This window comes from Dama dama, chromosome 16 (genome assembly GCF_033118175.1).
Source record: "Dama dama isolate Ldn47 chromosome 16, ASM3311817v1, whole genome shotgun sequence".
Taxonomy (NCBI): Eukaryota; Metazoa; Chordata; class Mammalia; order Artiodactyla; family Cervidae; genus Dama; species Dama dama.
Window position 1 is genome coordinate 40,720,843 of NC_083696.1, and position 12,470 is coordinate 40,733,312.

Consider the following 12,470-nt stretch of genomic DNA (forward strand, 5'->3'; position numbering starts at 1 on the left):
TTTCCTTGTTTTTTTTTGTTCAGTTTGTGTGTGTGTGTGTCTTACCTAGAATAAAATCTTCCTGAAAGTATGGGTCACACTGTCTTGTTCTCTGCTCGACTCCCAGTACCTGGAACAGCTTCTGGCCCATAACAGGTGTTCAGAAAATGTTTGTTGAAGGGATGAATGAATCTGAGCATTCCTTGCGATCGGTACAGCTCCTGACATGGATGTACTAAGCTCTCTTGTATTCGCTGAATTAATGGACAGGTTGCTCCAACTCTGTGTGAGCTTCTTGAGAACAGAAGCCCTATTTCCTTTGTTTCCTCCCCAGCTCCTGGCGTGATGCTAGGGACTTCCAGGTGCCGGGTAAATATGCTTGCTTGATTGATTCTTCTTCATAAAGGGAAAGTCAAACTATTAAGCTGCCTACCTAATAGACCAGTTCTCTGAGAATCAGCATGTGACACAAGAGGAAAGTCATAAGAACAGGGCTGAATTGAATAGGAAGCTCCAGGGATGGGTCAGCCTCTGTCAGCTGGAATTGTAAAAGGAGTGTCCGCATCTTATAGATTTCCTATCCGAATTCTAGCCACAATACTACACTTGTTTCTGGTGAATGTGTTACAGGATGCAGCCTACATCCTGGTGATGGTGGACCCTGATGCACCCAGCAGGTCTTCTCCCAAAGCTCGATTCTGGAGACATTGGCTGGTGTCAGATATCAAGGTAAGCAGGCCAGAAGGCACTTTCAGACTCAGCGGGCACTGGGGCCAGAAGATGGTCATTCTCGGCTCTCACTCGGGTTCTCAGCTCTCATTCGGGAGGGTCAGGGACCCCGATAAGCCAGGACTTCTGTGCCAGGTCGCCCCCAGCACCCAGCTGTCACAGCCTTGTGCATGTTTTCCAATAATTTCAGAAAATTTCCCAGGATCAGTGATACATAGGTAAGCAGGTTCTCAGGATAAGTAGGGGTGGAGCCCCAATTTGTACTGTTTTCCTGATTTCTGTATTGTAAAGACTCCCACTGTCGCCAGTTTCAAGTTACAATGATTTCATAACTGAATCGCAAATTTTCTGAAACTGTGGCAATGGTTCCAGCACACCACTGCCAGGGGCCTGGGTGGGGGAGGGGGCACCAGGTGATTCTGTGTGGTCCTCATGGCAGGGGACTCCTGCAGGATCTGCTCCTGATGGGCCAAGGGGCATGGAGGAGGCCTGGTGATCCATCTCTTTTTCTTTGTACAGAAACAAATGACCTTCCCTTATTTTTCCTTTTGTCATCAGCCATAATTAGAAAGGTGATTGGCTCCGCCTTTCCAGAGTTAGTCTGAGGAACACAAATCCGGTGGCTTGTTAAAGGGGCATTAGATGAAAAAACCAAAACCAGAAAGGTTCTATTGCCAGGCAAGTTTTGGAGACTCTGGGTTAAACTGCATTAATCCCATTCCTCACTGAAGGGCTTTTTAGAGCTTTTAATATCCTAGTATGCGTTATATAACATGCATCTATTTTCCCATCTCACTTGACTGTTGAATCTTTTGTTCACAAGCACGTGGCAGTGCACTAGGGGAAAATCCACGCTATCATCAGACATCCGTGTATTTCTGCTGGAAAGCCTGCCGATGGTATTTGCATCACGTGTGCAAGGCATCGGCCCCAAAAGATGGTGGGAACCCAGATCTAGAAAGACTGAGTCTGGATCCAGGCTGGTTCCCAACTCAGTGATCTCCGTCATGTCGTGGAGACCCTCACGGCGTTTCATCTCTATCCATAAGATGGGAACCATGTTAACGCTTCTGTATAGTTGTAGTGATCCTACAATGAGAGCGTGTACTAAGAGCAGTCTCTAAAACACAGCACATACCACAAATATAGGGACTTCGTATTTTTCCTTCTAGAGCTGTGGGGCAGAGGAAGGGGTATCTGTCTGAACTAGCTATTGACTCTCCTGGTCAAGGCAGGGCTTTCACAACCACTGGAGTGGGGAGGTGGTGGGAGGGTTACCCTGGCAACCAACCTCTGCCCAGTGACCACAGATCCTTCTCAGGATGCTCAGGGGGACAGCCAGTTCTCAGGGGCAGCCCCGGTGACAATCTAGGTAGTGGCTCCCTCCAGGGAGACTTGCAACAGCGGCTTCCAGAACAGAAGCCAGGCAGGGCTGAAGAAGGTGGGCAGGAGCACTGCTCCCACACCCTCCCCTGGCCAAGCCCTGCTCTCCAAGAGCCTTGGAAACACCATAAACCTGTGAAAGGGAAGAGCTAGGGGAGATTGCTGCCATCAGGGGAGGGAGGGGAGCTGAGCGCACGAAAGGGAAAGATACTGGATCCTGCCACAAATTAGAGCGGAGGTTCTGTGAGCACTCAGGACTCCCCAGCAGCCACGAGGGGGTGAAACTCTCAAGAAAAGACCATCACCCTGGTCATCATATTTACAGTCTGCCCCCCACCCCCACACACACAGGACTGCCTGTAAGAAAGTTCTGTGGGCAACTCTGAGGCCCGATTTCAGAAGCTGGAATGTAATGGAATGTGATAATGCATGCAAGTTCAGTCGTATCCAACTCTTTGCGACCCCGTGGACTATAGTCCTCCAGTCTCCTCCATCCATGGGATTCTCCAGGCAAGAATACTGGAGTGGGTTGCCATGTCCTCTTCCAGGGTATCTTCCCAACCCAGGGATCAAACCCCTGTCTCCTGCATCTCCTGCAGTGGTTAGTTACCTGCTGAGCCACATTTCAGAGTAGAGGGCTCCTTGGGGTCATGAGGTTGCCTCTTTTCCAAGCCTGAAGTCTCTTCCTGCCCACACCCCTCCCCCAGGACAGGACAGGACAGTGGTGCAAATGCGGTTTCAGCCCTCATAGCCCAGCTCAGAAGCAGAACAGGTGGCAGGTGGCAGCTGGCCGGCGGGACCGCTAAGCCACAGAGCTTACCAGGGCCACCTGCCCGGGTACAGCCCTCAGTCCTCTCTCCTGGGCTGGAGGAAGCTTGGGTTTCCGCTGCATTGTCACCCACTTGCCAGATGCAAGGGTCCAGCAGGAAGCAGCAGCTCTCCCCAGTAATGTCCACTCAGCCTGACCGCCAGCCCCCATGTTCCGCCGGCCAGTTGCACAGCTGGTATGAAGACCAGCCTGGGGTAGGTCTCGGACCGCGAATCTCTGCCAAAGGAGAAGAGGGCGCTGATCAGAAGCACCTCCTGTGTGTCGGTGTGCGGCTACGGCTGAGTTGGTCCCCAACATTAAAGCACATTCGGAGCAGCTAGCAAGCTTGTTACAATGCAGATTCCTGGGCGCCCCTTGGGTCAGGGTGGGGGGAACAGGGCATCCACATTCCACAGGCATCCAGGAGGGGTTTAGCAGCTGGAAGCAAGACTGCAGAGCTCTGTGGCAGGATGCCTGGGTCCTTGTTAATATCACCCATTTGTAAAGCAATTTGCAAGTGAAAAGCGCTTTTAGAACTTCTTATTCAATTCCTGGGTCAGGAAGATCCCCTGGAGAAGGAAATGCCAACCCACTCTGGTATTCTTGCCTGGAAAATCCCGTGAACAGAGGAGCCTGTTGGACTACAGTCCATGGTGTCAAAAGAGTCAGATATGACTGAGTGACTAACACTTTCACTACTTTTTTTTTCATTGATCCTCTCAATCACTTTGTGAACCGGATATTATCCCCATTTTACAGATGGGGAAACAAAGGCTGCAGAGAGGAAATGATTCCAGTCTCTCAGCTATGAGTGGTAGAGGTGGGTCTTCAATCCTGGTACCTGAACTCCAAACCACCTTCCCACATGGTCAGGGTTCACACCACATCTCTTCCATCAACTCCACTGTGGCCAAAGGCGTGTCACCATGCCCTCCCTGTATAACAGGAGACATAATCTCTGTGGGTCCCTTGTCATCCTGGGGCTCTGCTTCTGGCTACATTTTACAAGTGGATGCTTCCAGGGACCCTCCTGAGGGAATAAATAAATTGGTAAATAAAACAACTGATAAGGATCTCGAACCCCATAAAAGTAAACCCTGCGTGTTACCATAGCCCTCGGCAGCAAGTGGCGTCAGCAATAAGGCATGCCAAAAAGTCACTGCAGATGCAGCAAGGCAGCAGCTCCGTGATTCACAAGGACCACACAGGCAAATCTGGTGGCACCTAGGCTGGCCTCATTAATAGGGCATGAGTGTGTGCCAGGCCACTTCAGTCGTGTCTGACTCTTCATGACCCTAGGAACTATAGCTCGCCAGGCTCCTGTGTCCATGGAATTCTCCCAGCAAGAACACTGGGGCGGGTTGCCATGCCCTCCTCCAGCGGATCTTCCTGACCCAGGGGTCGAACCTGCGTCTCTTGTGTCTCCTGCATCAGCAGGCACATTCTTTACCACTAGCGCCACCTGTGGGACTCAGACCTAATTAGGTGGTGGGCTGCACCGCGGCCATGGGAACCCCTCAGTAGAGACAATTTTTTGGACTGTCTGTCCAGGTTGGAACAGGATATAAACCACTTCTTAGGAATACGTGAAATATCAGCAGCCCCGCCCGTGAGAGGCTGGTGGGATCTGGGACAGAGTAGGATAAAGCTTCCGTCCTTAAAGAAAAACTAGGAGCTAGAAAGAAGTCTATCAGAAAGGACTAGGCATTCAGGGTACTCTTTGTTCATTCAACACATATGGATTGGCCATCATTTGCTATGGCCTAGTGTTTCAGGGTGAGAAATCTGGAGCCAGACTTGTGGTTTGAATTTGAATCCACCAGTGTTAGCTTTGTGATTTTTGTGTGGGGGCTGCGGTGCAGGGAGGCACATGCTCTTCAACCTGTGTCTTTACTTGCTCTCTTATAAAGTGGGGGTTCTGAATGTTCCTACCTCACACTGTTGTTTAGCCACTAAGTTGTGTCTGACTCTTTTGCGACCCCATGGACTGTAGCCTGCCAGGCTCCTCTGTCCACAGGATTTCCTAGACAAGAATACTGGAGTGGGTTGCCATTTCCTTCTCCAGGGGATCTTCCCCACCCAGGGATGGCACCCACCTCTCCCGCTTTGACAGGCAGATTCTTTACCCCTGAGCCACCAGGGAAGCCCCCACATTGTAAACAACAGGTTTACTTACTTAAGGGTGCTTAGAACAGGACCCAGAACCCTATAATATTTTGCGTGAGGTTATCATGATTGCTCCAAGTCAGGCCCTATATAGCCCTGGGGTTTCAAACGCAAACAAAATAGGGGGACCCCGTGTCATATGAGGGTTTCTACTCTAGAGGAGGCTGTGTGGGGTCACGCGGGCCGCCAGAAGTTGGCTGGGTTCAGAACGCCCTGTACCTGTGGGTTCCCATTTGCTCAGGGACAAGACTAGACTTTAGTCCCCAAACCTGGCCAGACCTGGGCAGGCAGGGACTGATACATAAAGTGTACTGTCTTTCTGAGTCCCCTCTTTGAGAAACCTCTCATTGAGCGAAAAATATTTCGAACAGACCGTTGATACATAACATCCTTTCTCCTCCACAGTGCTACATCCCTAGCTTTTCCTTTAAGATGCTTTTAGTTCTAACTCAATCTAATTAATAATCTTTGTGCTCAAGCCTAATTAAGGTATCAATTAATTTGCATCATTCATTTCAGAAAGAAATGCTTATTGGTGGTTCATCTTCTATTTGTCTCCAAAATTAGTGCTCAGGGCTTTTCAGGCAGATACTTTCATTAGGTTTATTTTTATTGTTAATGGGAATATTGAACACACGGAGATGGTGTGTTAATACTTTCCACAAAGACTGTCACGACTGGTGATACAGAACACAAGAACAATTAAGGAGGCAAGGGTACCTTTCTTCTTCCAAAACAGAAAATCTTCCTAGAAACTGTCAATGATTCTAAAATTTGTCCTGAAAATCTTTTTTGTTTTAAGAAAGAAAAGGAAATGGCAAGTTCATGTTTCCCTTTCATTCAGTGCCCTCAGCCTTTGGCAGCTCTAAGTGCAAGCAATTCTGGGCTGAATTGAAAGGACTTTAAGGGTTCATTATTCTGTCTACTTTTCTATAGAATTGGGTTTTTCCATAATGAGAGGCACTTTTTTTTTTTTTTTTAAGGACCTCTTAGTCGGTTTGGTGAATAAGATAAAGGGGAAACCCAACAAACAGCTGGGATCACAGACCCTTGCTTTCCAGTGAGGTGCTTAGCACGGGTCAGGACTCCTCTGGTGGAACTACCGGTCCAGCTCCTGAGAAGTCTCAGGCAAGTCATTTGACCTCTCTGATACTGTGGCTTCTTGTCTGTAAAGCTGAAACAAATCCTTCCTCTTCAGGATAGAGACAGGAAAAGGGAAATTACATATGCAAAGAGGTGAAGCCTCCCTAGAGAAAGGCACTATATAAAGTGGCAGATTCATCTTCGTTCCTAATCAATTGAGCAGTAGATTCTGTAAAAATTTAAATATATATAAAATTATATAATCTAATTTTCTATACACTCAGAAACCAGCAATGGTAATAAAGAGAAGAAGAATAAATGATCTCTATCAGGACCTCAAGTTCAGGTGAAGAGGTCAAACCAAGGAAATAGGACTCATTCATTAGTTTCTTTATTTAGACCTGTATTTTTAGTTCTGTTGCTATTTGTGCACTTGTCCATGTATGCTTTGCCCTGCCCCATGAGGGTCCATTTTAAGTAATAAACACCTGCAAAGCATGGCTTATGCTCCCTAAGAGCATGTCGGTTTGGACCTAGGAGCCCTAAAGAGTATTTGGTGATGCGGACAATGCAGAGACCCTGGTTATAAACCAGACGTGTACATGGCCACCATGAGGGAGGCAAGAAAGAGCCTGCAGTTTGGGGTCAGATGAACTGGGGGAGGCTCCAGACACTGCTACTTCCAGTTGGGAATCTCTGAGCCTCAGTTTCTCCATCCTTAAAATGGGCATGACAGTAATATCTATTTCCCAGTATTTGATGAGGTTAAGTTTCATGACATAGAACAGAAGAGTAGGACCTCCATCAGTGTGACTCTCTCCCCCACCACTCCCAACTTTGAGATCTGACCACAGTGGCTACTTAAGATGTAGCTACCTCCCTTAGGCTGTTGGGCTCCTGTTTTGCAAAGTAAGAATTCTAGGCAATGCCCCAACACACAAACCATGTGGTAAAAGCAGCTCATCCTTTCACCCCTCAGTCTAGATGGGTCCAGGCCCAGCCTGGTGGAGGAACCTGACCTGACCCAGGCTTTGGCGGAGGAGGTAACTGAGGGGAAGGATGTCTGTCCCGTCATTCGTGCGCACTAAGTTGCTTCAGTCATGTCCAACTCTTTGCAACCCCGTGGACTGTAGCCTGCCAGGCTCCTCTATCCATGGAACCCTCTAGGCAAGAATACTAGAATGGGTTGCCATGCCCTCCTCCAGCAGATCTTCCTGACCCAGGGATCGAACCGGTGTCTCTTATGTCTCCTGCATCAGCAGATGGGTTCTTTACTACTAGTGCCACCTGGGAAGTCCATCTGGTCATTCAGCCTCTGGGAATTGCCCTGTGACCCCCCTGGACCAGACCAGGGGCTCCTGGAGCCATCACAGACCACAGCCTGCATACGGCCTTGGCTGCAAGCATCAGTCAGGGCTATGCTGTACCTCCCACACTTCATCCCCAATACTTCCTACTTTCTATTTATTATTTTTTATTTTGTGTGCCTTGCAGCATGCAAGATCTTAGTTCCCCCACCAGGGATCATACCCGTGCCCCCTGCATTGCGAGCATAGTCTTAGCCACTGCACCACCAGGGAAGTTCCCCCACTTTTATTTGTAACATGTCCCAGCACCCCTCACTGTTTCCTTATCGCTCACCACCCCCACTTGGCTGTCATTGTCCCACCACAGGGACGCCTTGCTTCCCATTCAAAATAGTTTAAATAAACTGTTGCTACAAAGTGGAATATTATCTTCTGATGAATGTTTTTAAAGCCCTTAAGGTTTTCATGGTAATTTGCGGTGTAAAATTATTTGGAGATAAGAGCCAAATTAACTCTCGGATGCTGAGGTCGCTGTGTCCTGTTATCCATGTGAGCACTGTTTAAATATAATCAGCCCTTAGACTAATGCAGCATAATTGTTCATTTGAAATAGCTTTTTTTACTCCATTCAATGAGTCATTAAAATATTCAAGGAATAATGCAGTGAATTGGAAATGAATTTATCATATTATCCCATACATACTGTAGTGCTCCAGGTAACTAAGGAGAAAGGGGGAGAGGGAGGGAGAGAGAACGTGAACACAATGCGCACAGGCAGGAAGGGGGCCAGGATACCCGGGATATGGGAAACGAAGCTCTTGGAGTGGCTTGTGGAAAGTGTGTATAGAGAGGCTGACCAGGAGGGGTGGGGAAAAGGGAAACGCTGTCCTTTGAAGAGCTCACTGACTCTCTCTCTTTCTCTCTCTCTCTGCACTCTGAGAATCTGTGCTCCACCACAGCTCCGCTGTTAACTTATTTTTATCAAATATGTTTATATCAGAAAGTCGTTATGGAAACCAATTCTGCCATCCAGGAGAATTCCTGGATCAGGCAGAAAACTCTTTCTCTCTCTTTCTCTCTCTCTCCTTTTCTCTCTGTCACACACACACACACACACACACACACACACACACACACCACTCATGCATGCACACATACTTATAGACACCCCAAAGGGAACAGCAGTCTTGCTCACCCAATTCTGAACTCAGCTCTGACACAGTCAGAGGGTAGCACCCTGGCTCCCCTTCGTGGGCAGAGCTGTAAAGTGGCTGAGACTGAGACCAGCTGTCCAACCTCACCCCTTGCCCTGACCTTGGGAACCTGGGCTGTGGCATTAATTCCTCACGGTCCCCCAGGCCCCAGCACCCTCACCCCAAGCACATGCACTAAGGAGAGATGAGGGCAATGTATTTGATGGGGCGGTTCTTCCTCGATCAAGGGAAGGTCCCATGGGTGTGCATGGCTTGCACTGCACCTGGAATACCATCCTCTGTTCTGGTCACAGCATTTCAAGAAAGACAGTGAGCAGCACATGAGCAAAGCAACCAGAAGGGCAAGGCTCTGTGGAAACCAGGAAAGCAGGGCTGGCTGGCCTGCCAGAACCCGCAATGGCAGCCATGAGGACTGACTTTAAGGAGTCTTTAAAGATTTCTTTTAAAATTGGAGGAAATCTATTTGGAAAACAACAGGGAGGTCCTGCTCTTCTCTTCTGGGGAGAATTAGAACCAGTGGGTTAAATTTACGTGGAAGTCAGTTTGGGCGCCATGTAAGAAAACACTTCCTGAGAATTTGAACTGCTTAAGAACTGGGCACATACTCCACAGAGGACATAGTACTTAGCACGGAAGGTACTTATTCACCAGTGACTCAGGAATGTTCCCCCAGCACAGGAGGTAGACCAGATGATCAGTTAGATATACCCTTTGACATCTGTAGTGTTTCTATCTGCCATATTTCCCTTCCTTGCTAAAGATACTCTTCTTAGAGCTTATACCCTTATATTAACAACAACAATAATAATTAAAGAAGGAAGAATAAATGGAAAGAGAAAAAAGAAAGATAAGAGGAAGAATGAAAGGAAACAAAACATTCACACACCAGTGTGTTGTGCTGGGCACTGTGCTTCATGAATGTCTCATTTCATCCTCACAAAAGCCCCAGATGAAGGTAATCAAGACCAGAAAATTAAGATCTAGAGGGGTTAAGCAATTGTCCAAGATCTTTTAGCTGGTGAGCAACTGATTGGGATTTGAACCCAGAGCCTGCACGTATAATCATGATGCCACATTAGGTCTCCAGAGTTTAGGTAGATTCTACCCCTTGCTACCCATGCCCAACAAAGGTCCATATAGTCAAAGATATGGTTTTTCCAGTAATCATGTATGCATGTGAGCGTTGGACCATAAAGAAGACTGAGTGCCGAAGAATTGATCCTTTAGAATTGTGGTGCTGGAGAAGACTCTTGAGAGTCCTTTGGACAGCAAGGAAATCAAACCAGTCAACCCTAAAGGAAATCAACCCTAAATATTCCTTGGAAGGACTGATGCTGAAACTGAAGCTCCTATACTTTGGCCACCTGATTCAAAGAGCCAACTCATTGGATAAAACTCTGATGCTGGAAAAGATTGAGGGCAGGAAGAGAAGGGTGTGACAGAGGATCAGATGGTTAGATAGCATCACTGACTCAATGGATATGGATTTTGAACAAACTCCAGGAGATAATGAAGGACAGGGGAGCCTGCTGTGCTGCAGTTCATGGAGTTGCAAAGAGTCAGACACAACTTAGCAACTGACTGAAGTGACCCAAGCCTGGATTCAGTGACGGCTTTTGTCAGGACCAGGTATGGCCGCTGAGAGGAAGTGGTGCTGGTGTGAAGGGTGCAATCTGAGCTTCCTGGCCTCCTGCCCTTTACCTCCATTCTTGGCCATGCCCACCTCAACCATAGTGCAGCTGTGACCTGGGCCTTAGAGCAGGGGCCTGGGAGGCAGCTTCTCCAACTTACTGTGAGCAAATAATTCCCCATCCTGAGTCTATTTCCTCAACTGTAAAAGAGGACATTAGCAAAAAAAAAAAAAAAATAAGCCACATAGTTGTTGTTTAGTTGCTAAGTCATGTCCAACTCTTTTACAACACCCTAGACTCTTGCCCACCAGGCTCCGCTGTCCATGGGATTTCCCAGGCAAGAATACTGGGTGGGCAGCCATTTCCTTCTCCAGGGGATCTTCCCGATCCAGGGATCAAACCCACATCTGTATTGCAGGTGGATTCTTTACCACTGAGCCACCTGGGAAGCCTGAGACACATAGGCATGTATGGGAAAAAAGTCATTAAAAAAAAAAAAAAAAAAAGATGAATCCACTGGCATCAAACCAGAATGTTGTTGTGAGGACACAATGAGATAAAATGTGTAAAGTATCTGGCACCCAGCACTTAGATGCTACCTATTTGCTATTTCACTACTCCTTCCATCTACTATCTCCCTAACTCCTCTACCAGAAGCTTAGAAAATTGAGCCTTTGATAGTAAGGAGCTTACATCACTCCCAAGAGGCAGGTCAGAGCCTGGCAGGAGAATGAACTGCTCTCCTGGTTACCACTTAAAAGACTCTAAGGGGAAAAGCCACCACAGACATAGGACTCAATCAGGAGGTGTTGGGACCAACTCTTCAACCTGAACTGTGCTCAGCACTGCAGCTATTTAAAAAATAATAATAATGTAAGACCTACAGATGATAGATAGATAATTTGATGAATAAATGTTGGGTGAATTTAAAATGTGTTTTTTCTGTTCCCCAGTTGGAAAGACAGGGCTGATGTATAGGAAACGGAGAGTAGAACTCATGGGATATCAGTATCAACTCTAACTGGGCCCTTTAGACTCAGGTGGCTTTGCGAGTTCAGATCGCTCTCCCCTCTGCAGTGAGGTAATGCCTCCTCCTTCAAGGCTCAGATCAAATGTCAGCTCCACTGAAAGGCTCTCTCTGAGGCCTCTAGACTGAGTTAGTCAGTCCTGCCCTGAGCTCCTACTACACTCAGTCAAACCTCTGTTAGTGTCTTTATCGCATGGGTTTGTTATTATTTATGAGTCTCTTTTCTCTGTTAGACCACAAGTTCCTGGAGGGTAGAATTGTGTCTTATATCCTGAGCACTTAGCTCAGTGCCGGGAACATGGAAGACCTTCAATCAGTGTTGAATGGATCGGTGAATGAAGGCATGAAGGAATGAAGGGATAAAAGAATGAAGGAATGGATGGATGGATAGTGGCTGGGCAGGTAGAGGGATGGATGTATGAGGTGATACTACATTGTGATGGCTTCACAATGGAGACAAGAGCTGTGCTGGGGCTTGAATTATGAGCAGGCCTAAAAAAGTCAAAGGATATGGGATTGTATTTCAAGAAGAGAAGAGAAGAGACTAACTGAAAGTTCAGACATGTGAATGGCGTAGAAAGAAGAATTACAAACACAGAATTAAAAGCCAAGATGGCGGAGTTAATTAAGGCCCCCTTTATCACCTCTCCCTGGGTGGTTATTGCAAAAGTCATCTGACTGAGCCACTTCCTATAACCACATCCCTTACAAAAGTGTCTATCTTTCCTTCATGGGTTGATGTTTTCTAAAATTGAAATATGATCGTATTACTTCCCTAGTTGAAGCCTTCAGTGACTCCCCAGTATCTCAGGACAGACTCCTATCTGGTCAGTATAATATATTGTTTATTTTAAAATTTTTATTGAAATATAGTTGATTTACAATGTTGTGTTAATTTCTGCTATACAGCAAAATGACTTGGTTTTATACACACACACACACACATATATACACAAGCATTCTTTTTCATCTTCTTTTTAAATTTATTTTATTTTTTGGCCTCGTGACATATGGGATCTTAGTTCCCTAACCAGGGATCAAACCCATGTCCCCAGCAGTAGAAGCCCAAAGTCTTAACCACTGGACTGCCAGGGAAGTCTTCTATTCCTCTTCTTTTACATTATGGTTTAGCACAGGCTATTG

The 12,470-nt window shown here is 46.9% G+C and overlaps 1 protein-coding gene across 1 annotated transcript in view; it reads left to right on the forward strand.

The window, feature by feature from the left end:
• PEBP4 (phosphatidylethanolamine binding protein 4) overlaps positions 1-12,470 on the forward strand; it is a 218,112-nt gene that overhangs the window by 105,187 nt on the left and 100,455 nt on the right. Inside the window, exon 4 of the mRNA XM_061164055.1 lies at positions 610-708. Coding sequence (XP_061020038.1) covers positions 610-708 — 99 coding nt within the window. The remainder of the gene's footprint in view (positions 1-609; positions 709-12,470) is intronic.